Raw genomic sequence first — 24,209 nt, forward strand, 5'->3', positions numbered from 1 at the left:
TACCTACAAGATTCTGTCGATTTGAAAATGAAGTTTCAAGAAGAATATTAGCAGTCAGATGGCAGGGTAGATTGAGTAATGATACCATTAGGGAAATTACGAAGTTTCATCCGTAGACTGTAATGAGATAAGGGAGATAGCTAAGGCTTGGTCACGTCCTTCGCACAACCCCTGGGAGAATAGTACTTGGTAGTGTCAGCTGGGTTCTTGTGGACTCACAATAAGTAAATGGCCCAAATCTTCTCGGATGAGAACTGCAAGGCGGGAAACTGGAGATGAGTGGAGATTTGCGGAGGACAAGGCACGGGAAAGACAAGTGTAGTGGAATTTCACAGAAACCTTCACCCCATGCGGCATCGAAGGCATTGCTGTTGATGAGGAAGATAAGAGCAAATGATAATGAAATTAATTTTTGTAATAGAGTAATGAGTGTAGATGAATTCCTATACATTTCGATTACTGAAAACGAGTAAGATGAGCTTTAGAGTTCTTAATAAGTGCTCATAGGAAGATTATACAGCAATTACAAAAGGTCTGTATAAATTTAAAGCAAGATTATTGCAGAAGTTCCTTATAGTAAAAGTTTAATAGTCCATCCATGAATGATTACCTATATTTATTTATTTATTTTTTTTTTTTTGTGGCTTTACGAAGACTTGAGAAAGGAAAGGGAGCAGATAAGACTTAACTGGATTATGGCAATTTTATTATTTTAAAAAAGTAATTTTGACCTTCCATTTACAGATTGTTGCAAGGACGAGCAAACGGATTGAATAGAATTATTTTGTTTACGCAAACGAGCATTTCCCCCTTTTGACATGAAAGAGCATTTTGTCGTGAATAAATTGTGCTTTTGAAATAAGGTAGTGTTAGTCTCATATTAATAACGTGAAAATGAAATATAAAGAATACCAAAGGTGAGAACCCCACGACAATTTATAAAAAGTTGATTAGGTGTATGTACCGACGCTGTTAAGCGAGTCAACACAGCAGGAGCACGTTAGCCACACAAGCTTTTGTGGATCACACTATGAAGTAACCTCTTATTTTGTGAACGACGGGATATTACTGCTCACCCAAGAGAGGACCTTACTCAAACTTTTATTAATGTTATATTTGACAGCAGGATACCAGTCTTCATCCGTCAACACGCACTTCCCCAACGGGTGGTCGCAGCAGATTGCTGGCCTTTTCTGTGGCAATTTTTCAAGAGGCCACACTCGTTGGTATCCCAAACATAGTGTACCTTAATATCTTCTACCTTTCACGTTTACAAAGCGTTTGAAACGTTGCATGGGCCATCAAACTACTCGTATATAGTTATAAATTATGTCAATTTGGTAAGGATAAAGTCAATATTTGGGTACGCTACTAAGAATGTAGATCCAGTTAGACGTTTACGACTAGTCCTTATAGGTTTATTGTGAAAAAAAATACTTGCACAAGGAGAAATGATAGCTTTTCCAATGTTTGAATATTTAGATTCACAAATATTGCAAAGATTGTCAGAAACATGATAAAACACACAAGAGGCGGACACATTATAACAAACTGTATATATATATATATATATATATATATATATATATATATATATATATTTTTTATAATGTGTTCGCCTCTTGTGTGTTTTATCATGTTTCTGACAATCTTTCCTGCACACATATTGGTCAATGGTCAATTATCTTAGGCTGAGATTTTCTTCTTGTGTATAGCCCTGCCTTTTTTCTTGAAATTCTCGGAATTGAAGTAACTGCACTTATTCATTCTTCGTATTTAATACTCAGTAATATTCTTTACTAATCCCATATTACTGAGCTTTCTGACCCCATAGAATCTCTCTCTCTCTCTCTCTCTCTCTCTCTCTCTCTCTCTCTCTCTCTCTCTCTTCACGCATCCATTAATGCTTGAATTTATCTTCCAGAAGTCTGTGAATACTGTGTATACATATGTACTGTACATAAATTTATTCATATACGTATATAAATCACTAACGAAAAGACTCTAATCGACTTTGCTTAGCTTGTAGTGAATGTAGACTTCTGTTTTCGTCTGGTCATTTGAAGAAAACATTTTTGAATTAGAAAGTAAGTCAAACATTTTTCCTTCCTTTCAGATAGAATTAAGGTAAGTTTTAGGAAATAACCAAGAGTATCTCTATTGATATCCGTTGATGTTCAAGGACTCTCCATCCCACAGTGTTAATACCTCGAGAAGGGCGTTGGGCTGTAACCTCATTTCTGCCTGGTATCCAAGACTTGCCCCCAATGTTTGTCCTTTGCGAAAGATGTGTATATTCCCCTTTCACTGATGTCCACATCATGCTGTTACGCCCTCACCTTGATATGGTTTCTGTTTCATGAATTTATCATTCAATGTTTACATTTTGCCTAGGACGTCTGTGTCTTGTACCCTCCCTTCGTCACTGATGTCTAAACACTCAGTTTCTTACAAAGTTACTTGCATGATTCCTGATGTACAGGGACTTGCCTCTTTATAGGGATAACCGTCTAGAACCCTTCACTTTCCCCTCTCGAATCCTGCAGGCGTCCTTGCTGTCCCCAATGGGCTCCAGCGTGCGGTACCTGATCCGACGCAGCACCGTCCGCAGCAGGTCGCTCAAATCCGGGCGGTCCTCGGCGTCGGGCGTGCGCTCGAGGAGGGCGTCCCTGCATTCTCGACGACGCCTCCCTCAGGATGTAGGGTTGCATTGGATTAGCTTTTCTTAGAATTTCAGCCGTTTTTATTGTTACTTTTCTTGTTGGTAGTATCATTTAAGGGTAAGGTCCACACTGAATTTGCTGTCTAAATATTAATGTTTTGGGACAAACATACAGTGTGAATTTTATTCCTCATTTGATTTCTCATGATACTGTGAGAAGTTAGAATTATTGCTATTATTAATGTCGTTGTTTTCGTTATATCGTCCTGTCCTTGTAGCGAGCCTTTGTCCTCCAGCCCTCGTAGTTGAGAGACCTTCAGCACCGAAATTATGACCACCTTATCATCTTATGCACTGCATTGCTTTTAACTCGTGTACCCGTTACTATCTGTATTTTATTCCTTTCCTACATTTTTATTCAGACTTTCCAGGACACAGATTACCCTTTCATGCTCTGCAAACATGAAATATTGTCACAGTACTACACTATTTCCTGTGTGTTCAGGTTGCCTTCATTTGTTAAGCTGTGTCATATATGTTCCAGCTGTTTTCTTTTGTTATTCTCAGTCTTTTTATTATGGTTTATTTCTATTATACAGGTAAAAACTCATGTGACCTACCTCTTGCAACCCGACGACTGTACCCAAAATTTTTGCTCTACAAAGTTCATCTCGTTTTCTTTACGCTTGACCATTTTCTCTATCGTTACGTCCTACCAGTGACTCAGACAGTGTGTGATATTCAGCCACCCAGTGCAACGAAACCACTGATTTTTAAGATTCTTCGAACATGTCCAGATGTTATGTGTCATACCCTTAACTGTCCTTCTTTTCGCAGACATGCTACACGTTCTTCGTCCCCCTTTCGAATTTTCTAACCCTGCCTCCTGTGTCGTTACAAACGTAACATTTTATTTGTTCGTTTGTTTTTTTATTTTTATTTCTTCGTTATGGCGCCATTACAGGCATTTATATATATGCAAATGTATGTATACATTTCTTATTCAATATTTTAAAGTTAATTATAGCACCAGTTTCATGTGTTTTTTGTGTGCTTTTGTGCTTTCTAGTCAACACATATAGTTCGCCAAAGGTTCGCATGATATGGTAAAAGTGAACGTTACTCACCAAACTTTTACTCCTAGTTTGAAGGTTCACTCTGGCCTAGTGCAACTCTTTAAATTCTTTCATTATATATTATCTTTAAGGAATTTTTAGTGATTTTTTAGATTAGTCCTAGTCCTTGTGATAGAAATTATATGAGTGTTCCTAGCTTTCTCTGGTGTTGTTTTTATGGTAAATGATATTTTAAAATCAATTTTGAAATTGACAAACGTCTCAGCGAATATTTGAATTTGTCGTAATTATTAGAATATGTTGTCCACATTCCTTGTGCATTCAATAATATGTATTAGATCTTTTCATTCTTTGCCTAACACCCGATTTTTTTTCATCCAGCAATTTGTATGCGTCAGTCCCTTTTATGATACTTTCATAATTATAATCATGTGGATCTCTTAGCTTCTGAGAGAGAGAGAAAGAAAGTGCAATTTAATTAGGTTTCTGTGAGAGGTCGTGATAATTGTTTTATATGTGACCTTGTTGATGAATGGAGCCGGCTAGATGTCACTCTTATTATGCTCATACATGCGTTAATGAGTTTTGTTGCGCTTTGGACTCTTGAAGTTCAACGCTCGCTGCATTGTGACTTCAGCTTCCTCTCTCTCTCTCTCTCTCTCTCTCTCTCTCTCTCTCTCTCTCTCTCTCTCTCTCTCTCTCTCTCACTTTGACCGAAGTACTGGACTGTTAGAGCAGATTTGTTTTTTTTTCATGAATAGGAGTTCTTTTTGATTCCTATTGTGAAGTGCGTCACCTCTCCCCCTGTTGTGATCATTGTAAAGAGAGAGAGAGAGAGAGAGGGCGTACTAATGTTTGACGTATGGAAGTCACAGGTCCAAAGGTTGCGATGGTAAACATTTATGAATGAAAAACCAGTTCATACAAAAAAGGGGAGAGAATGAGTTTGTGTGTTAAGTTTTTGGCCCTTACATTAATGCTTGTATTATAAAAGCCATAATTGTAGTGAGGAAACGTATGAATGAAATGTTTATTAATGAAAATAGCAGGTTGTGACCCAACAAGGTGGTAGTATTTTTTAAATGATTCATGATTAGAAATCCATATTTGGAATTATAAAGGATTAGATTTCTTAATGAAATTATGAATAACTTGATACTGTTACAAAAACACGGTTGTATTTTAAAATTATCTGAGAATAAAAAATCCCAGAGTAAGATGAATAAAATTTAAGGTCTACGAATATTTGTACACTTTTTAAGGAGAATTACTGTAATTTATGAGATAATTTTAAAGACAAATAAATGGTAGCGAAGTATATAATAAGGTAGGGATTTCATTTTCGATTTGACTTTGACATGTTAGCCAAAAAATCAAGCTAAATATATACATAAACACATTTTAAATCCGACTTAATTGTCTTGGCGCCAGCTCTCAAACAGTGTCAGGCTATTGACTGATGTTGCTATAAGAACAATAAATAAAACAATGTCCATTTTGAAGACTTTTTTTTTTAAGTTTTGTTTTCGTGTACAGAGTCTGTGTTTTGGAATAAAACTTATGTGAGTTGGAAGATCGCTATGTGATTATTAGGGGGAGTTTTAAAATAAGGAATGCTATCTGATGTGAGAAAAATCTTTGTTTTTCATAATATAATGAAAGTTTCTTGTTTCATATAATTATATATATATGATATATATTTGTGTGCATTATGTATAATATATACATTTATATATGTATATATACATACGCATATATATACTATATATATATATATATATATATATATATATATATATATATATATATATATATATATATATATATATATATATATCGAAAAAGGACATATAGTAGTTATTGATTTATTATTATGAGCCACGGAGGAAGCTGAATGGAAATGAATATCGTTTTATACATGTATGTATATTATATATATATATATATATATATATATATATATATATATATATATATATATGTGTGTGTGTGTGTGTGTGTGTGGGTGTGTGTGTATTTTTTGTGTGTATGCATGTATGTATGTATATCGTTGTTAGGTCATCAGAGTTTTACTGTCAACCTACTTTTTAGGTGTTTATCACCTACGAGGTCTTCCTATGTTCAATTCTACATACTGTGTATGTACTTCCATATAAAAAAAAAAAATCAGTCCCATTCCTTTTATCCCGGAAAAACATTGCAAGTTTTTGTTTCTATCTTGATGATGGAACTCTGTTATTTTCCTTCTCAATATTATTGTCTTTTACTTTCTTTGCTAGTCGCATTCTCTTCCCCCCTTTCCATATACAGGTTGCTGTTCTTTTCCCTACTCTCTGTATTATCTACAGTAATGAAATTCCACACCATGCCTCTTTTATGGTATTTCATTTGCAAATCTCTTTTTCCTCCTTTTCATATTCTTTCAGCGAATGTCCCCTTTTGTACTCTATGTACCATGATACCATCTAATATTCTTGTGTTCTTCGAATTCGCAATACATGCCCAGTCCTCCTCTGTGCTCTCTCCTTGTGTCCCTCCCATTTGTTGACTCACTCCATATGCCGAACGCTGTCATATTAATAGACATTCCGAACTGAATAGCCCCAATGTCTTAATAATCATCCGGGCTTTATCTGTATCTTAGTTAGGTAAATTTTCATATATATATATATATATATATATATATATATATATATATATATATATATATATATATATATATATATATTCTTAGGAAACTGCGGGGGCAGGGAGGAGTCTGATACAGGCTGGGACACTCCCATGGCCTCCTCCAGGAGTCGAAATGCCTCCACTCACAGCAACAACACGTCTGCCCGGAGTAACAGGTCCTCGGGAGTAGGGGCTAATGGATCGTTGCCTTCGAAGCTCTCTCCTAGGCCTCTCCAGGTATGACTTAGGGTCATATTACAGTTTGTCTGCCTCTGGGGGTGTCGTTTATTTTGCTTCTTTTCGTTGATTAGCTCGTGATTTCATTTCCTTTTCGGTTGATTTGTTTTATTTAGTCTGAAACTGTTGGATTTCGAATCTCATCGTGACCCATTGGCGTTTTTACCAGATTGATAAGGTTAGATGCAAGTTTCTGTAATACTTGGTATTTTGTAAGGCGCACAATCCTCCTTAGGCTGGTTGAGACTGGCATGGATTCACCGACTCAGGCCATCAGAAATTTTAACCTATATTGAAAGTGCCCTTAATTCTCAGTAACATCCGTCCATTACAGTTTATAGTGACTGTTAACAACGAGTATTCATCATTGATGGAATTCATTGCTTGGTTATGTTTTTTATTGAGTTAACGTAGTAAGTAATTAGTTTCTGCAAAGAGCACGACTACGAGCAACATGCTGACGGGGGGTTCATGTTATGCTTAAAGATGCCTAAAAGTAACCTGGGAAAATTCGTATACTGTAATAAAAGTTGAAATGTCACCAACGAACAGCAAAAGCAAGAGAGAGATGAGTGCCTAGAGACAGAGCTTGCTGAACTTATGATTATTGCCTAAGCCCCTCCCCACTCAATTGAAATTTGGGGAGCAAGGCTATGGCTGCTGATATCTCAGCAGTTAGACCCACCAGCACACCAAACTGCTCTTTGCTAACCAAGGATTGGCCATGTACGTTGACCCCTAGATGCTTAATTAACGGGTAACCCCCATCTACCCAGTGATGGCTGTGTTGTAAGGCACTCAGATAGTGCCCCACTCATGGGAACTTAAGGAGGCATTCCCTTTCTATATACCAGGGTGAGGGCGATAATTACCTTCTTTCCAGGGTGTTGAGAGAGGATTTTGTTAAGGAGTAAAGTGGTGATTTAAGGTTTGTTGAAGAGGGAAGTTTTCAAATGATTTAATTTTTTCAGGTTTTGTATATTTGTGTTAGTTTTTTTTCTATTTTATTGACGTGAAGTGTGAAATATTCATAAAGCATTCAGGGGAGGTGTTTAATGCTCTTTGTAAATTTCACATTAATGATTTCAACTTATGTTTAAGATTTTTATGCCTAGAAAAATTTGCGGAGTGTACAACCACAGTTGTTGCAACGCCATTCTACACAAATGAATTAATCAGTCAGTCACGACAAGCATACCTTTATTCATTAGTTAGCGCTTTTGTAATTTTTTCGTTCTATTATACGCTTTATTGAAACTATTTGGGAATTTTTATGAACTTTTAAAAAGTTTTAAGTTCTGAATGTTAATTTATAGCATTTCATTTCAAAATTAGTGTTTTTGCTTACCTTACCTCTTTCTGCTGCGTATGCTTTTTTATTTTTCTTATGAGTCTGCTATTCTTTCGTGTTTCAGCAACCTGTGAGAAATCAACAGCGTATAGCAGATTAGACAAGTGTGTTTTTATTCTTTCCACGATGCATTTCATTTGATTGTTTAATGATAAATCTTTATATTAACTTTATGGATAGTTTTCAAAAAATATAATCTATTTCTTCCAATCTTATTAATTGATTTAAGTCAAACAGGTGACCCCATTTAATGATAAATCTTTATATTAACTTTATGGATAGTTTTCAAAAAATATAATCTATTTCTTCCAATCTTATTAATTGATTTAAGTCAAACAGGTGACCCCATTTTCTTCATTCGCATTATTTAAATAACTTTCAAGAACAAGACTTTATTCCTATTATTTGGTCAATTGTCAAAATGGAAACCAATCAGCCATTTCCCTAGACCTAACGATTTGCTCCTGCAGGTTGTGGACCGAACTGAAAAAAGCGGCTACCTTCTGCCCAACAGCAACGCCAACCAAACCACTGGCGATAGCAGCGGGAGAGGAGGGGGAGGGGGTGTTGGAGCGGGAGGTGGAGGGGTGGTCGTGAAAGACGTGGAAGCAAGCGGGGGCGAGGAGGAGGGTGAGGGGGCCGAGGAGAACTCTCTTCAGCGCCTCATAGCTCCCCTCATAAGTGTCTTTCAGCTGGTCATCAGATCGTCGTATATTGCCACTAACATCGTCATGATGGTAAATATCTCCTAATTTGGTAAAGGGGTGGGAGGTCTCTCTCTCTCTCTCTCTCTCTCTAGTGGGAGAAGACAATATGTTCCTCACGTAATTTGGAAAGGGGGCCTTTTCTTTCTTTCCTAATCAAGGAGGGGCAGTCTCTCTTTCACATTCCCTCCCCATTTTCCTTTGTTGTGTTTTGTGAAGCTGCCCTTATCACAGCCTCATTACAGTACTATCTTTAATTGTATGGTCACTATTACTTTGCCCTTTCATATCTTCCTTTTTTTTCTTGTTCATTGGCCCTTACTGTTTTGGAAGGGTTTCTCTTATTTTGTATATCAGTGCCAATTAATTGGGTGCGTTTCCCCTTGGGCTTCCTTTTCTATTCGGAAATTATTACTCTTTCACCTCCAGCCTGTTCTTCCTTTATGTCCTCATTACCATATATATCACTTTCTTGCCTCCTCGTTATCCCATCTTGAGGTTATTTTCCTCAACATCCCAACAGAATTTTTTGGGTCTCGTTATTTTCATGGAAATACCCTTTGATAATCGAAAGCCTTTCTAAATAGTTCTTTCCACACCCACGCTATTTCTCAGCTTGATTTTGTTCCTTTTTAAGATGATTGTTTTGGTCCATCAGGAAACTTACTAATAGGCTGGGCTGTAAGGTCCCTTTCTTTTATTATTAATTAATGTGATGAAACTAAAAAGTCGAAGAAACAGCTTCGTAACGTTGCGTTTTTGAGTGAAGATAGTAGTGCCAGAAGTTTAAGCCAAACTGATGAGTAGACGAGATGTACTGAAACTCGTTGTAAATTTTATAATGTAATCTTCAAACCTGTCTCAATCAGATGCAGACGAAAAAATCTGGTAACTGCACTTTGTAATGGAAATAACTTCCCACCCATTTCTTTTCATGTCCGACTTAGATTTATTAATCAATCAGAAATATTTCAAACCTCCACAAGTTCTTGCTTTCTTACACATTCAAACGCAGTAAAAGATTTCCATTGACTGCAAATTATCAGTAGTTCTGACAGTTTTTCTCCCTCCCAATGCAGGCTTGGAGTATCACGTACCACAGCTGGCTGACCTTTGTCCTTCTGCTGTGGGCTTGTGTTTTGTGGATGATCCCGAACCAGAGGGCGGCCATGCTGAGGTGTTCTCCTTTCCTCGTCATTTATGCTGAGGTGAGGTTTTAAATTTAAAGCTTGGCTGGAGAAATGTTAGTATACTGTATAGCAGTATTGTTTGGGCAGTAGTTCTTCATTCATTTATTTCTGCATTACTAACCCATTCAGTCTGGAGGTTTGTATTTTTTTTTTTTTTTTTTTTGTAGAAAATCTTTCATATTTGCCCATGGATCCAAATCTGTTCAAGTGGAATGGGCTAAAAAGGAATTTGAAATAATGAGGTGATTCTGTACTTGGTTAAGATGTTAAGGAAATTTGCATCCCTAGATAGAAGTGTTGAGGGTATAGCTTTGTCATACAGCCACAGCGATGCTCTGATAAAGTATGAAAATTATTATTTTAGGGATAAGTTCCACTCATTATACTTTCCTTTTTGTTTGGGGTAGGGGAGGGGGAGGAGGAGGAGATGGTAGTGTTGGGTAGCCCATCCTGTTGGTCTCCAGAGTAAAAGACAAAAGGCAACTAATCTCAGTATCTTATCAGCAGCTTATTAACGATAATGTGAAATTCATAGTAGTCGGTTAATATTCCTCTCAAAGCTTAGGGGATTCCGTAAATCATTGCAGTTCAATGATTAATTCTTAGTTATCAACCTGGAACGAAAACGAGCAAAATATTAAACATGCAGTGATGCTGAGATTCAAGAGAAATGAGATATAACAAATATTGCTGATTCTTGTGGATACAATACTTTTGTTTGTTGTGCTATTATAAATTTTTATGTTCATATGGTGGTCATGTATAATTAGATTAAGTTGCAGACTGTCAGTTTTCCTCTTCCGATATACACAATGAAAGCGACTGTTTGTAATTAAAAACCAATGCTGTGGCTTTAATGGTTAGATTTTATAATCATGATTTCGAAATAGAAATACGATAGAGTATAAAATACAACGATGTCTCATACAGCAGTTTAAAAGACTTAAGGCTTACTCTATCTTGAAATGAATTCCTATGATTCCGGGGTATTTTTTCTAATGTTATGAATATTCACAGGCAACTTTCTTGTCTCTTTGCAGTTGCTGCTGTTGCTGCAGTACATTTACAGCATGGACCTGACTGAAGACGAGTTACCCACCAAGGGTGATGCCGTTAACCTTGGTCAAATAGGTCTCTTGAAAGACAATTACCTGCCTGTTAAGCCCCTGCTTGTAAAGGTCCGCTATTAACTCTGGTTTTGGGTTACGTCTGAAAATAAAGGATCATGACAATGTGTGAGAAGGATCTCAGAATGAATGCTAAACTGAGCCAGTGATACAATGCTTAAATATTGGAAACTTGATCCTTTATTTTTATGATGAAATATAATTTCAAAATTACACTTCATAAATGGAAGAATAAGGTATTTTGATCGGTTCATATTTACGTGCATTTATTTTCATCCCTATTTTAATAGGATTCTCTTTTCTTGCCTCTGTTTTTCTGTTTAATCTCATACGAGAATTTCTGTTCTGGGATGCTCTTCCGGCATTTTCCATATAAATAATTGCACAATATAAAAATTAATGACGTTATTCTTCCACATGCAGGTATTGTATACAGGGATGTTTTGGATCACCCTGCGTCAGTATGTGCAAGAAGTGGTTGAAGTCACCAATAAGGAAATGTCCACTGCAGCTGCCCTGCAGCCTTTCACTGTGGCAGTCAGCACCACCACCACAGGCCAGCCGGTAACTAAACTGGTAACTTCTACGCAAGGTAAGGTACTGAAGTTGATATTTTCATTGGGACAGATGAGGTGAAAGACAGACAAAGCATAATACTAGTCTTTATATTTCTGTGGGGCTTGCCTTTTTATCATTTACAAGGTTCAAGTAGTTATGTACAGTAAGAAATGCCCTCCTCCGTGAATAAAGCTTGCTGTATTTAACAAACTGCAGCCTTAAGAAACTAAACCGTAATTCCCAACTGTTAGATGTGAGATATGGTTACCTGTTTTCGAAGTAAATTGGTCAAATTTTTATTTCCTTTGATTTTTCATTCAGAAGAACCAACAGCTTCTCCAGTCATGCAGCGTCTTGGTCAGTGGCTGCAGGGACTCCTGGCAAAGTTCTGGATCTGGCTGGTAGCCATTATGTTGTTTGTGTTTGGGATTCAAGGATCAGAAGTGGTCATCTTCAGGATCATGTACATGGTCCTCTTCCTTATCTTCACCATAACTTTCCAGGTGGGATTTTTGTATCTAGATTTATACCTACGAATGATACCCTTCCTGGTGCTTGGTGGAAATTGCTGATATAATTATTATATTTCTGTTCTCTGATTTTTTATTTCTTGAAATTGTTCATATTTCTTCGTCTCCTTTTGACATCATTGACCTTTACGTTTTGCTAAAGTTCAACGATATAAAATATGAGTGATATATGATAGACAGATAAGTAGATATATAGGTAATTTTTATCCTTTCGCAGTTGTCGTACTCAGCCTGGCGAAATTTCCTTTATGGGTTCTGGCTGACAGTGATTGTGTATCAAATGCTGGTATTGGTTCTAACTTACACCTATCAGTTCGACAACTTCCCAGCATACTGGGAAAATTACACTGGAATTCCAGTTACTCTTCAAAAGGATATGGGGCTAGAGGTAAGTTCGAAACCCTTAATCTGTTTTCAGATGCATTGCCCTTCGAACGTTATTTATATAGAACATTTCTTATTTACAGATTTGGCAGAAGTCTGTGAATAAAAAGCCAGTGGTTTAAGGAAAATTGTCACAAAAGGGAGACGGAAGGATTTTCATTTTAAAGAAAAGAAAGGCCTCTAAAAGACTGTTCTATGCAAATGTTATTCCTTGAAACAAGTTATTCCCTGAAATAAGAGTTATTCCTTGAAATAAGAGTTATTCCTTGAAATAAGTTATTCCCTGAAATAAGAGTTATTCCTTGAAATAAAGAGTTATTTCCTGAAATAAGAGTTATTCCTTGAAATAGGTTATTCCCTGAAATGAGAGTTATTCCTTGAAATAAGAGTTATTCCCTGAAATAAGAGTTATTCCTTGAAATAAGAATTATTCCATGAAATAAGAGTTATTGATTGGAATGAGAGTTATTCCTTGAAATAAGTTATTCATTGAAATAAACCTTATTCCTTGAAACAAGAGCTATTCCTTGAAATAAGAGTTATTCCTTAAAATAATAGTTATTTCTTGAAATAAGAGTTATTCCCTGAAATAAGAGTTATTCCTTGAAATAAGAGTTATTCCTTGAAATAAGAGATATTCCATGAAATAAGAGTTATTGCTTGGAATAAGAGCCATTCTTTGAAATAAGAGTTATTCATTGAAATAAACGTTAATCCTTGAAACAAGAGGTATTCCTTGAAATAATAGTTATTTCTTGGAATAAAAATTATTCCTTGAAATAAGAGTTATTCCCTGAATTAGGAGTTATTCCTTGAAATATGTTATTCCTTGAAATAGGGGTTATTCCTTGAAATAAGAGTTATTCCATGAAATAAAAGTTATTGATAAACATTATTCCTTGAAGCAAGAACTATTCCTTGAAAAAAAGAGTTATTCATTGAAATAAGAGTTATTCCTTGAAATAAGAGTTATTCCTGGAAATAAGAGTTAATCCTTGAAATAAGAGTTATTCTTAAAACAAGAGCTGTTCCTTGAAATAAGAGTTATTCCTTGAAATAATAATTATTTCTTGAAATAAAAGTTATTCATTGAAGTAAGAGTTATTCCATGAAATAAGAGTTATTCCTTGAAATAGGAGGTATTCCATGAAATAAGAGTTGTTATTTGAAATAAGAGTTGTTCCCTGAAATAAGAGTTATTCCTTGAAACAAGATCAACTCCTTGAAATAAGAGTTATTCCTTGAAATAATAGCTATTTCTTGAAATAAGAGTTATTCCTGGAAATAAGAGCTGTTCCTCAGAACAAGGACTATTCCTTGAAATAAGAGTTATTCCTTGAAACAAGAGCTATTCCTTGAAATAAGAGTTATTCCTTGAAATAATAGTTATTTCTTGAAATAAAAGTTATTCATTGAAATAAGAGTTATTCCCTGAAATAAGAGTTATTCCTTGAAATAAGAGGTATTCCGTGGAATAAGAGTTATTACTTGAAATAAGAGTTGTTCCCTGAAATAAGAGTTATTCCGTGAAATAAGAGTTATTCCTTGAAACAAGAGCTATTCCTTGAAATAAGAGTTATTCCTTGAAATAATAGTTATTTTTTGAAATAAGAGTTATTCCTGGAAATAAGAGCTATTCCTTGAAATAAGAGTTATTCCTTGAAACAAGAGCTATTCCTTGAAATAAGAGTTATTCCTTGAAATAATAGGTAATTCTTGAATTAAAAGTTATGCCTTGAAATAAGAGTTATAGAATCAAGAGTTATTCCTTGAAATAAGAGTTATTCCATGAAATAAAAGTTATTCCTTGAAATATGAGTTTTCCCATGAAATAAGTTATTGATTGGAATAAGAGTTATTCCTTGAATCAAGAGTTATTGCTTGAAATAAGAGTTATTCCATGAAATATGTTATTCTGTGGACGGTACTATGATGTGACCGGGCATCCAAAAGGAGTTGCCTGGAAGATGATTGCCCTTTTGTTCATTTTGTTGGATGTCTTATTCTCAAGTCCTTAATAACACAAGAGTGATCGTCTTTAATATTCTTGCAAGAAAAAATCTAGTAAACAAGCATTGTTGTAAATCATTCTTAATTTGTTAGTTTCAGAGGGAAAAGGAGATTTATATTTCAGTTACACACGGATTATTCCACTATTGCTTTTCAGGTATAAAATACACATGTCGACTGGAGATGGCTGACTATTAGATCTCTTGTACCGTGTGCATGATGAGGTTCTTCAGTATCGCTAACTTTAGGCCATTTACTTCTTTTCGTTTTAAGGTTGTGTCACCTACAGCTTTGCTGACATCTTTTGCCAAACTTAGTGAGATTTCATTGTTTCCTCCAATATTTGCTCTTGCATAAGGTTTAGTGGCCAGAAATCGTTCTTGGACGATACCAACTTCACAGTGACCAGTTTTCAAATCTAATACTGTGTTTGTTGCCCTTCAAGGTTTATGACACTGGTCGACTTTTCATCAAACTTATGACACCGACGTTTTTTGTCATCGTGACAATAATCCAGGTGCACTACTTCCACAAAGATTTTCTGGCCTTATCAGATATGGATAAAATGTAAGTACAGCATTTGTAGGTCATGTGTTGGATTTTGCGTATAATGTGACACTTAATCTTTGATCATAGCGAAATAATATTTTATTTCACATAATATTTGTTTACTTTAAGTAATATGTAGTGACGTACTCAACGATAATCATGACATAACTTTCCTGAAATTATGATATCACATTAAACTTGGTCTTTTCACGTATATTCACTGATGATTTTATAGTGAAGTAACCCGTAAAATTCATAAGCAGAAATGTTGAGGAGATATAAGCAAAAATTTTTAGGGGGATCAGAACAATATTCAGTCAGTTTTGTAGTAGAACAGATGCAGTTTTAAGACTATGATTCAGAAACTAGATCAGAAGGTGTTTCAGCTTTTGACTTTTATATTCTTTCATTATGTTTGTTCAGTCAGCTTGAACTGTCACGTACTGTTATTATTTTAGTATTGCAGTAGTTATGAATTACATTGTTTTTAGTTCGGTTATGCAGTAAACAAGGACTAATGTGTTCATGTTATAGACAAAAAGATAACAAGAAACTTCAGTGTTTTTTTTTTTCAATTATGCAGGAACTAAGGTGTCATAGCTGATTAAACGTTAGAGATTGCCCTTTGAATTTTATGATTACCAAAGCTCTTAATACAAACGCATAGTATCTTATTAACTGCAACTCTATGTTCTTTTCCTATATTATTATGAAACTTGTTCGTCATGATTTCTTTGACATTTTCTTTTCATTCTGTCTCTACAGTCCAGACCAGCCTGCAGTGAAGGTCGGTAAAAAGCCTGACCCAAAGAAACCCGTCTCAAGTCCACCTGATTTGCTGGAATCCTGCACGTTAGACGATGTTAAAGGTGAGAAGACATTGTCCCTGAGGTTTTATAAATGAAACACATTGTTGCTTGTAATAGACATTTGCAAGTAAAGAACCATAAACTGAAATTATACATTAATTCTCTCCAGGTAGCTGTAGCTCTGAAGATGGATTTTGAGGAACCAAAGCTCATAACAGTAAATAATTGTTCAAAAATGAGTTTACGTTTTATGAAGTGTTGATGTAGGACAAATTTTTAACAAACAACATAAATGTACTTAGGTTCGCCTTATAAATTTGACTTTTTGCAGATGAAATGAGAATAGTTGATTGTGGAACATTTCACAAAATTACACAAAGTTATACTTAATGCACAAGCAAAATTGTATTCATTTATTGTAGTAATACTTATCGTTTACAAGTTTAATTTACACTTTAGCCCACGAACAAAGTCAAATATTGCAAATGGTGATTTTGATGCAATTATTTCCATTGTCTTCCTTACGTTGAATAACATGAAAAACTGCTTCAATCTTACATCTCTGGGTTAATGTTTCTCAGGTTAAGAAAAAAGCAGGATTTTAATGCTTTCATAAAGTATAAAAGTAGAGTACTAACCATAAAGAAAAGACGTACATGCTGTTATTATCTTCATAGCTCCCTCTTTTTTGCCATGGAGCGTTTATATTTCCGCATTTCCATTGCAAAGATATTTTATCTTATTTTTCTCTCTTTTCTTTCACTCTTCACAGCTTTCTTGGAATTTTATGACCACAAAGTCCGTCACTTTTTTATTGTTTTGCTATGGCATATTTTCTTACTTTTCCTGTTTTTTTCTTGTTTTGAAATCATTGGATTCAGATCTGTTTTTCTTTTTAATAGGATAAAGTTTTAAGGTTAAAAAGTCTCATCTTTTTATTTTCTTATATTCCTTTACTAATCCTTTTATTGTTTTTTCTCAATGTCAAGATAAAGAAGGTAAGTCTGTTGTTTTTGTCTTTTCAGCTTTCTTGGAATTTTATGGCCAAAAAGTCTTCGCGAGATTTCAGAAGACTTTAGCTTCGGCCTTGGAACTTGGCTGGAGGTTCTTAGAGCTTCACATCATGAGGATTGTTCTTGGCTCTGTCATTATGTTGGCTTGTTATGATGTGAGTCTTAATCATTTCTATAGTCATGCAAGACGAACATATCTTTTTAATGAATTGCAATTCTGAGACATCATTACAGTTCTCAGATTAATCATAAATAGTATAAGGCATGTTGGTCATGTATTTAATTTATGCTGATACTGTACTGTACTTCAGTGTCATAAACAGTGTTCTATAACAAAAATTATAGAAACTCTAATCAGCAAACGACTGAATCTAAACTGTGAAGTTAACAGTATTTTCTGTTCTCATCGGTAATGTATTGAGCCATTATGAAAATTTACGCTGCAAGAATGTGAAAAGGGCAATATATACTGAATTTATGAAATTCCTTGTACAGTACAGTTGTTGGGTTTTGTAATCCAAATGATTGTCTGTTCTTTTGCTTTGAATATACACTTTTAATATCTTAGCAAATGCTTTTTGTAGCACTGTAGTGTAGATGGACTTGTAATGTAGAGCTGCGCTGTCAAAGTAGCCTACCAATACATGCAATGTCGTTTTTTTCGTATTTCAGTATTTTGCCATTCTTTTTGTTAGTTACTGCTTGTGTTATTGCCTCTTAGTGTTAAAAAAATCATTTACGGTTATAGAAATACCAGAAGATGCATTCTATTGATTATTTATCACCATCAGTAAAAAATTGGAATGTTCATAATCCAAACAATACGCCAGTTATTGAAAAAACATTTATTAATCTATTATTTTTGCTTGAGATTCTGTATGCATTGTCCTGTCAATAAAAATGCCTCATTGAATTGGTGTGTTTGTGAATTTGTAAGAAAATTTCTGTATTCCAAGTGTAGAATATGAAGGAATGCTAAGAACTATTATTTTTGCAGGTATGTGCCATACACTGGATATTTGCATTGCTGGCAGCTGTTGCGGTTCCATGTCCAGAAAGGATTCAGACTGCCATTTGTAGAACATGTGTTGTTTTAGCATCTCTGCTCCTGATTGTTCGTATGATATATCAAATTGACTACATTGATGCAGAAGGCTGGGCTGCAAACTGCACAGTAAGTTGAAACTCATTCCAGCATTATGCTGTACAATAGAAAGCTAATTTTTCTGCTTTTGAAGAAGTTTGCCATTCCAAATTGGTAAAATTTATGTCTGTTTGAGAATCTGAGGTTAAATAACGACATTCAAGGTTTGCGCTGACTTTTTACATATAGTTTTTCATTAACATATATTGCACTGGTTGTTTCAGCAAAGTAAAGTGTGAGATAACATTGGGCCTTTTAAATTTTGTAGGTAATTTAAATGATTGTTCGTACTGAAGAAGCATTATTAGATTGTCTTTGCAGTTACTAAGTGTGCTCAGTATTTTTTTTACTGTAATAATATAGGAGAAATGTCAAAGGCTATTTAGCCAGCAGAAATACGACTGTTAGATTTTTGGTTCTTTTATCTATTTCTCAAGTCAAAAGTATCTGATCTTATTCATGCAACCTTTCTTATTAGCTGTATGACAATGAAACAACGTGGGATTACCCAATCAACAAGATAGCAAATAATGCCATTTGGCTTGGGCTGTCAAAGGCTCCAAGTTTGCCCAATTATTTGAAAGGATACATTGGTAAGTAATGTTGATGTTCGTGAGTATTGTTATTGTTTTACCTGTGATGATGTGATTTTCTTTCTTCTAAGATGTTCTTTATGGTTTGCTTTTCATAGTAATTTTTTTCTCATGTTTTTAAGTTGTTCAGGTATAGTAACCATATGTTCACGACGCAGATTTTTTGGCTTTTTGTAATAAAGCTGAAATAAACATGGATGATACAAAATAAAAATATACAAAGAATGAAGGATAATTGCCATATCAGAAATAACTGAATATAATTATACTTCAGTATTTTCTGGTATCCTAAGTATCTTAACTTTAGATTAGTACCTGAGTTTATGTTGTGTAGGAGAGAGCCCAAAAATTTTAGGGAATGGAAAATCTTGGAAAAGCCGTGTTTCATGGTGCAGTTATACAATAAGTATAGTAGAAAATGAGATGCATTGGTTACCTTTGGGTAAGATATAAAAACTTTTAACCCAGTCTGAGTGCCTATACATATGTAACATTTTTATATCCATTAATTTAATTAGTGAATTTATGTTTACTCTGTTATTCTGAAGCGCAGTCACTCAAGGTTCTTGTTATTACAGGGATTATAGTTGTAATTACTGTCCAAGCAGTTGTGGGAATCCGTCAGGAGTATGTCCGGAAACTGACAGGCCTTCCTCCTCCTCCGCCGGGAGTATTATTTCCCAATGTAACCCGAGCATTGGCGGATGATGGTATACCAGAATGTACAAAGTTTCTTCTTAATTATGGGTTTTATAAATTTGGGGTAGAGGTGAGTAATATTGCTCTTATTTCTGATTCCTTCATCCCGGTGTTTATCTCACTTTTCTGGTATGTAGCATCAACCAAATTGAAAATAAGGATGATGCAGTTTATAGTAGAAATGAAGCTGTCAATTATAAAAAATGATCCATCGCTTTTCCTGTTAAGCTTTTTGTTCTTAGTAATTATTTTGCAAGTAATGGTTGTCCTTTCCAGATATGTTTGATGAGCCTTGTGGGAGTTATTGGAACAAGACTGGATGTCTACTCATTGTTCTATGCTGTGTGGCTCTGTTACTTCTATAACCGGCAGCGAAAAGACATAGCCAAAGTATGGAAAGGTTTTGTCATTTTCATAACTGTTTTGATTCCTCTGCAGTACCTGATGTGCATTGGGATTCCTCCAGGCTTATGCACAGGTATTAACAGAACTAAAAATAAATTTATTAATACTTTTCTTTTATTATTTGTTCAAGTGTGGTTATTTTCAACATTTGGAATACTTTTGTCAGATTTTGTAGGTGATTTGCAAATTAGGACTCTTAGATCAATTCATTTGTTTGTTTCACAGATTTTATGCACGAATATTTATTCTTTTCATGGAATAGCTGTAAAATGTGATTTGTAAAATATTCTAATTTTTAACAATTTTGCTATTTGTATCTGGTACAATGTAGCCTCACAATAGGTTGTAAAGGCATACTCATATACCTTTCAGATTACCCTTGGGCAGATACCATGAACTATGAGCTTCGAGAGTGGCTCTTTTTCCCCAATTTCAAGAAACCACCTGAGTCCTACAAGATTGTCAGTAAGTATAGATGTATCCAGTATGCTAACATCAAGTATCCTAAAGTTACCTGACTCATTCATAAATACATAGGAGTTAGTTATATATATATATATATATATATATATATATATATATATATATATATATATATATATATATATATATATATATATATATATATATATATATATAATATATATATATTTTATATCTATATATCCATACCAGGATTCGAACCCACATCTGGAGAATCAGAATGAGGTCAAATTATGGACCTAACCAAGAAAAGGTCACGTCAGTAACATGACCTTGTTCTGGTACTCCAGATGTGGATTCGAATCCTGCTATGGATATCAGAATTTCTTTATATGCTTCTATTTGTATCTGAGACTTTGTAGTGAAAAACATATCCAAAAGGTGGAAAGAATTGAGAAGTAGGTCCTCTATATATCTATATATATATATATATATATATATATATATATATATATATATATATATATATATATGTATATATATATATATATATATATATATATATATATATATATATATATGTACATACATATACTGTATATATAGAGAGAGAGAAATTGGCTAAGCTGAAAATAAGGAGGCAGTAAATATATATATATATATATATATATATATATATATATATATATATATATATATATATATATATATATATATATAATATATATATATATATATATATATATAGTGTATATATTATATATACATACATATATATAGTGTATATATTATATATACATACATATAGGCAGTCCCTGCTTATCGACGGGCATTGGTTAATGGTGTTTCAATTTTACGACACTGGTTAACTGGTTAACGATGTCGTTAACCAGATTTTTGGCACCGGTCAGAGGTCTATTGGCGTCAGTAGGCCATTTATCGGCGCCAGTAAGTGAATTTCAGCACCGGTAAGTGGTTTATCGGCACCTTACAGTGTTGTAAAAGCCATCTATTGCCATAATTACTGTGATGTTCTGGTTATTGGCACTCGACCAGAAACGGAACCCTCTCCGTTAACTAGGGACTGCCTGTATATATATATATATATATATATATATATATATATATATATATATATATATATATATATATATATATATATATATATATATATATATATATATATATATATATATATATATATATATATATATATATATATATATATATATATATATATATATATATATATATATATATATATATATATTATATATATATATATATATATATATATTTATATATATATATATATATATATATATATATATATATATATATATATATATATATTATAAAAGGATACAGGCAGGACAGCTAATCAGTCAGACATATCAAGAGGGCAGTGGAAACAGACTTGTACATAAAATCATCTTTATTTGTCGTGATGTTTCAAACACAACTAGTCTCATTTTCAAGACCAATAAAATAAAAAAAATATTTCGAATTATAAATACACATAAATTATACAAAAATCTCTAAAAACATTTGTACATAAGGATAAATTAGGCATTGCTGGAGGTGCAAACCTACATAGAAGGGAGAAGGAGAGCGACTGGAATGTGGGTAAGTGAAAAGCAAAGAAGCCGGTTATGACAGGTAGAGAGGGTGGAGGAGTTTTGGGCATTCAAGTAGTTTATTTTATCCTCGATTTTAAAAATAGTACTGAAAGTAAGGGTTCCAAAGACTTATCAAGGTACGCACCAATTCTCATAAAGGTGTGAGATATCGAACGGGCAATAAATTGAGTAATCCTGAATTTTCAAATATCAGAGAGCATGCCAGAAAATGTGGTAATAACATTGAATATGATCAATTTAAAATCATTACAAGGGCCTCTTCCGAGCTAATACTCTTTATTCTGGAATCGCTAATTATCAAACAGACAGTACCACTGTTGAATGCCCAAAATTCCTCCACCCCTCTCTACCTGTCGTAACCGGCTTCTTTGCTTTTCACTTACCCACATTCCAGTCGCCCTCTTTCTCCCTTCTGTATAGGTTGGTACCTCTAGCAATGCCTAATTTATCCTAATGTACAAATGTTTTTGAAGGGATTTTTGTATAATTTATATGTATTTATAATTCAAAATATTTTTTCTTTTATTGCAGTCTTGAAAATGAGACTAGTTGTCTGAAACGTCAGTACCAATAAAAATGATTTTATGTAACAGTCTGTTAACACTGCCTTCAATTCTTGATATATATATATATATATATATATATATATATATATATATATATATATATATATATATATATATATATATATATATATGAGGGGTGATCTTAGCTCTAGATGATATTAAATTTACATTACTTTCAAAGATGGGCAGAGGGGTGACCAGTAGATTCTATCTTTATATATATATATATATATATATATATATATATATATATATATATATATATATATATATATATATATATATATATATAGATATAGATATACAGTGGTTCCTTGGAATACGAATGGTTCATTATTCCTATTTTCGTTATACAAAGTAAAATTTTCTAAAAGTATTGTTTATGTATATGAGCTAAAAATTTGATTTATGAGCTGTTTGGTGGAATCTGGCACGTGGCCAGCCGGGATTGTGGGATTATAGGGGGGAGGGCCATGTGGAAGTAGGGACAGAAGGATACATAGTGGGAAGGCGATAAAACAACTGGGGCGATGGTTCTCTTTTTTTAAAATGTCAAAGTAGGCCCTGAAAAGTCCTTAATCTGCCTCATTTGCCTTGTGACCCTGACACATAAATTCGTTGATCGTGCTAGTCTTAATCTGTGCCTTGTGTTTGTGTTTGTGCCCGTGGCTGAGATTTTGCATAACTTTATCACATCACATTTTTGCAATCTATATTGTGATTAATAATTGTAAATAGCAATGCCACACATGAATAAGAAGCCTGTTAAGGAAGTGATGAAGAAAAAGGAGTCTTTAACTGTTGAAGTTAAGAAAGAAATGATCGCCAAGCATGAAGCTGGCACATGCATGTCTGACTTAGCTCTTGAATATAGCAGATCTATGTCGACGATATGTACTACTCTAAAGAAGAAAAAGGAATTTAAGGCATTAGATACTGCCGTAGGAGTAACAAGAATATCGTTTAAGCAGCGCCTGGAAGCGATGGAAGAAATGGAGAAATTGCTGCTTTTCTGGTGAGCAAGAAAGAGCTCACTGGTGATTGTGTGAATCAAGCCATGATTTCACAGAAAGCCTTGACCATTTATGGAGAAGTCGCCAAAGATTACCAGTTCCTTCTCAAGAAGTGGAATTCAAAGCGAGCCATGAATGGTTCCAAAAATTGATGAAACGGACAGGGGTAAGGTCGGTTGCCCAGCACGGGGGTGCTGCGAGTGCAGATACAAAGGCAGCCAAAGATTATGTGAAGAAGTTTAAAAGTTTTGTGGATTTTCAGGGCTACCAGCCCCAACAAATGTTCAACTGTAACAAGGCAGGTCTTTTTTGGAAGATGCCAAAGAACACCTATATTACATCCGAAGAAAAGAAAATGCCAGGACATAAGCCAATGAAAGACGCCCTTACACTCTTGTTCTGTGCTAATGCATCGGGGATCTAAAAATAAAGCCATTGCTGGTTTATCATTCCAAGAATCCACAAGTATTTAAGAAAAATAAAGTGCAGAAGAGGCAGCTGGGTGTCATGTGGAAGTCCAACAATACAGCCTGGGTTCACAGGCTTTGTTCGTGCAGTGCTTGAACAAAGTGTGCTGCCCAGCTATAAAAAGTTATCTAGAAGAAAACGGATTGCTTCTCAAAGCTGTAATTGTAATGGACATCACACCTGCCCCTCCGAAGGACATGAAAGATAGCGAACTGTTGGACATACAATTCGATTTCGTTGACAGTGTGTTCTTCCCTCCCAACACCACCCCCATACACGAGCCCATGGATCAGCAGGTCATATCCAACTTTAAAAAAGCCTACACTTAGGCTGTTTCAAAGATGCTCTGAAGTTACCTAAGCAACAAACATGACCCTTAAGGAGTTTT

The 24,209-nt window shown here is 34.4% G+C and overlaps 1 protein-coding gene across 9 annotated transcripts in view; it reads left to right on the plus strand.

Moving 5' to 3' along the window:
- Piezo (piezo type mechanosensitive ion channel component) overlaps positions 1-24,209 on the plus strand; it is a 366,537-nt gene that overhangs the window by 147,196 nt on the left and 195,132 nt on the right. For 8 of the 9 annotated variants that reach the window (XM_067091426.1, XM_067091428.1, XM_067091429.1 and 5 more), the window contains 14 exons: positions 8,467-8,733; positions 9,780-9,908; positions 10,931-11,068; positions 11,441-11,609; positions 11,897-12,078; positions 12,323-12,493; positions 14,945-15,066; positions 15,814-15,917; positions 16,883-17,025; positions 17,868-18,044; positions 18,493-18,607; positions 19,186-19,376; positions 19,583-19,784; positions 20,084-20,176. In XM_067091426.1, coding sequence (XP_066947527.1) covers positions 8,467-8,733; positions 9,780-9,908; positions 10,931-11,068; positions 11,441-11,609; positions 11,897-12,078; positions 12,323-12,493; positions 14,945-15,066; positions 15,814-15,917; positions 16,883-17,025; positions 17,868-18,044; positions 18,493-18,607; positions 19,186-19,376; positions 19,583-19,784; positions 20,084-20,176 — 2,203 coding nt within the window. Of the gene's footprint in view, positions 1-6,472; positions 6,646-8,466; positions 8,734-9,779; positions 9,909-10,930; positions 11,069-11,440; positions 11,610-11,896; positions 12,079-12,322; positions 12,494-14,944; positions 15,067-15,813; positions 15,918-16,882; positions 17,026-17,867; positions 18,045-18,492; positions 18,608-19,185; positions 19,377-19,582; positions 19,785-20,083; positions 20,177-24,209 lie in introns of all 9 variants that reach the window. The other variant, XM_067091434.1, reaches the window with a different exon arrangement.

Source organism: Macrobrachium rosenbergii, chromosome 48, assembly GCF_040412425.1.
Source record: "Macrobrachium rosenbergii isolate ZJJX-2024 chromosome 48, ASM4041242v1, whole genome shotgun sequence".
In the NCBI taxonomy this organism is placed as follows: Eukaryota; Metazoa; Arthropoda; class Malacostraca; order Decapoda; family Palaemonidae; genus Macrobrachium; species Macrobrachium rosenbergii.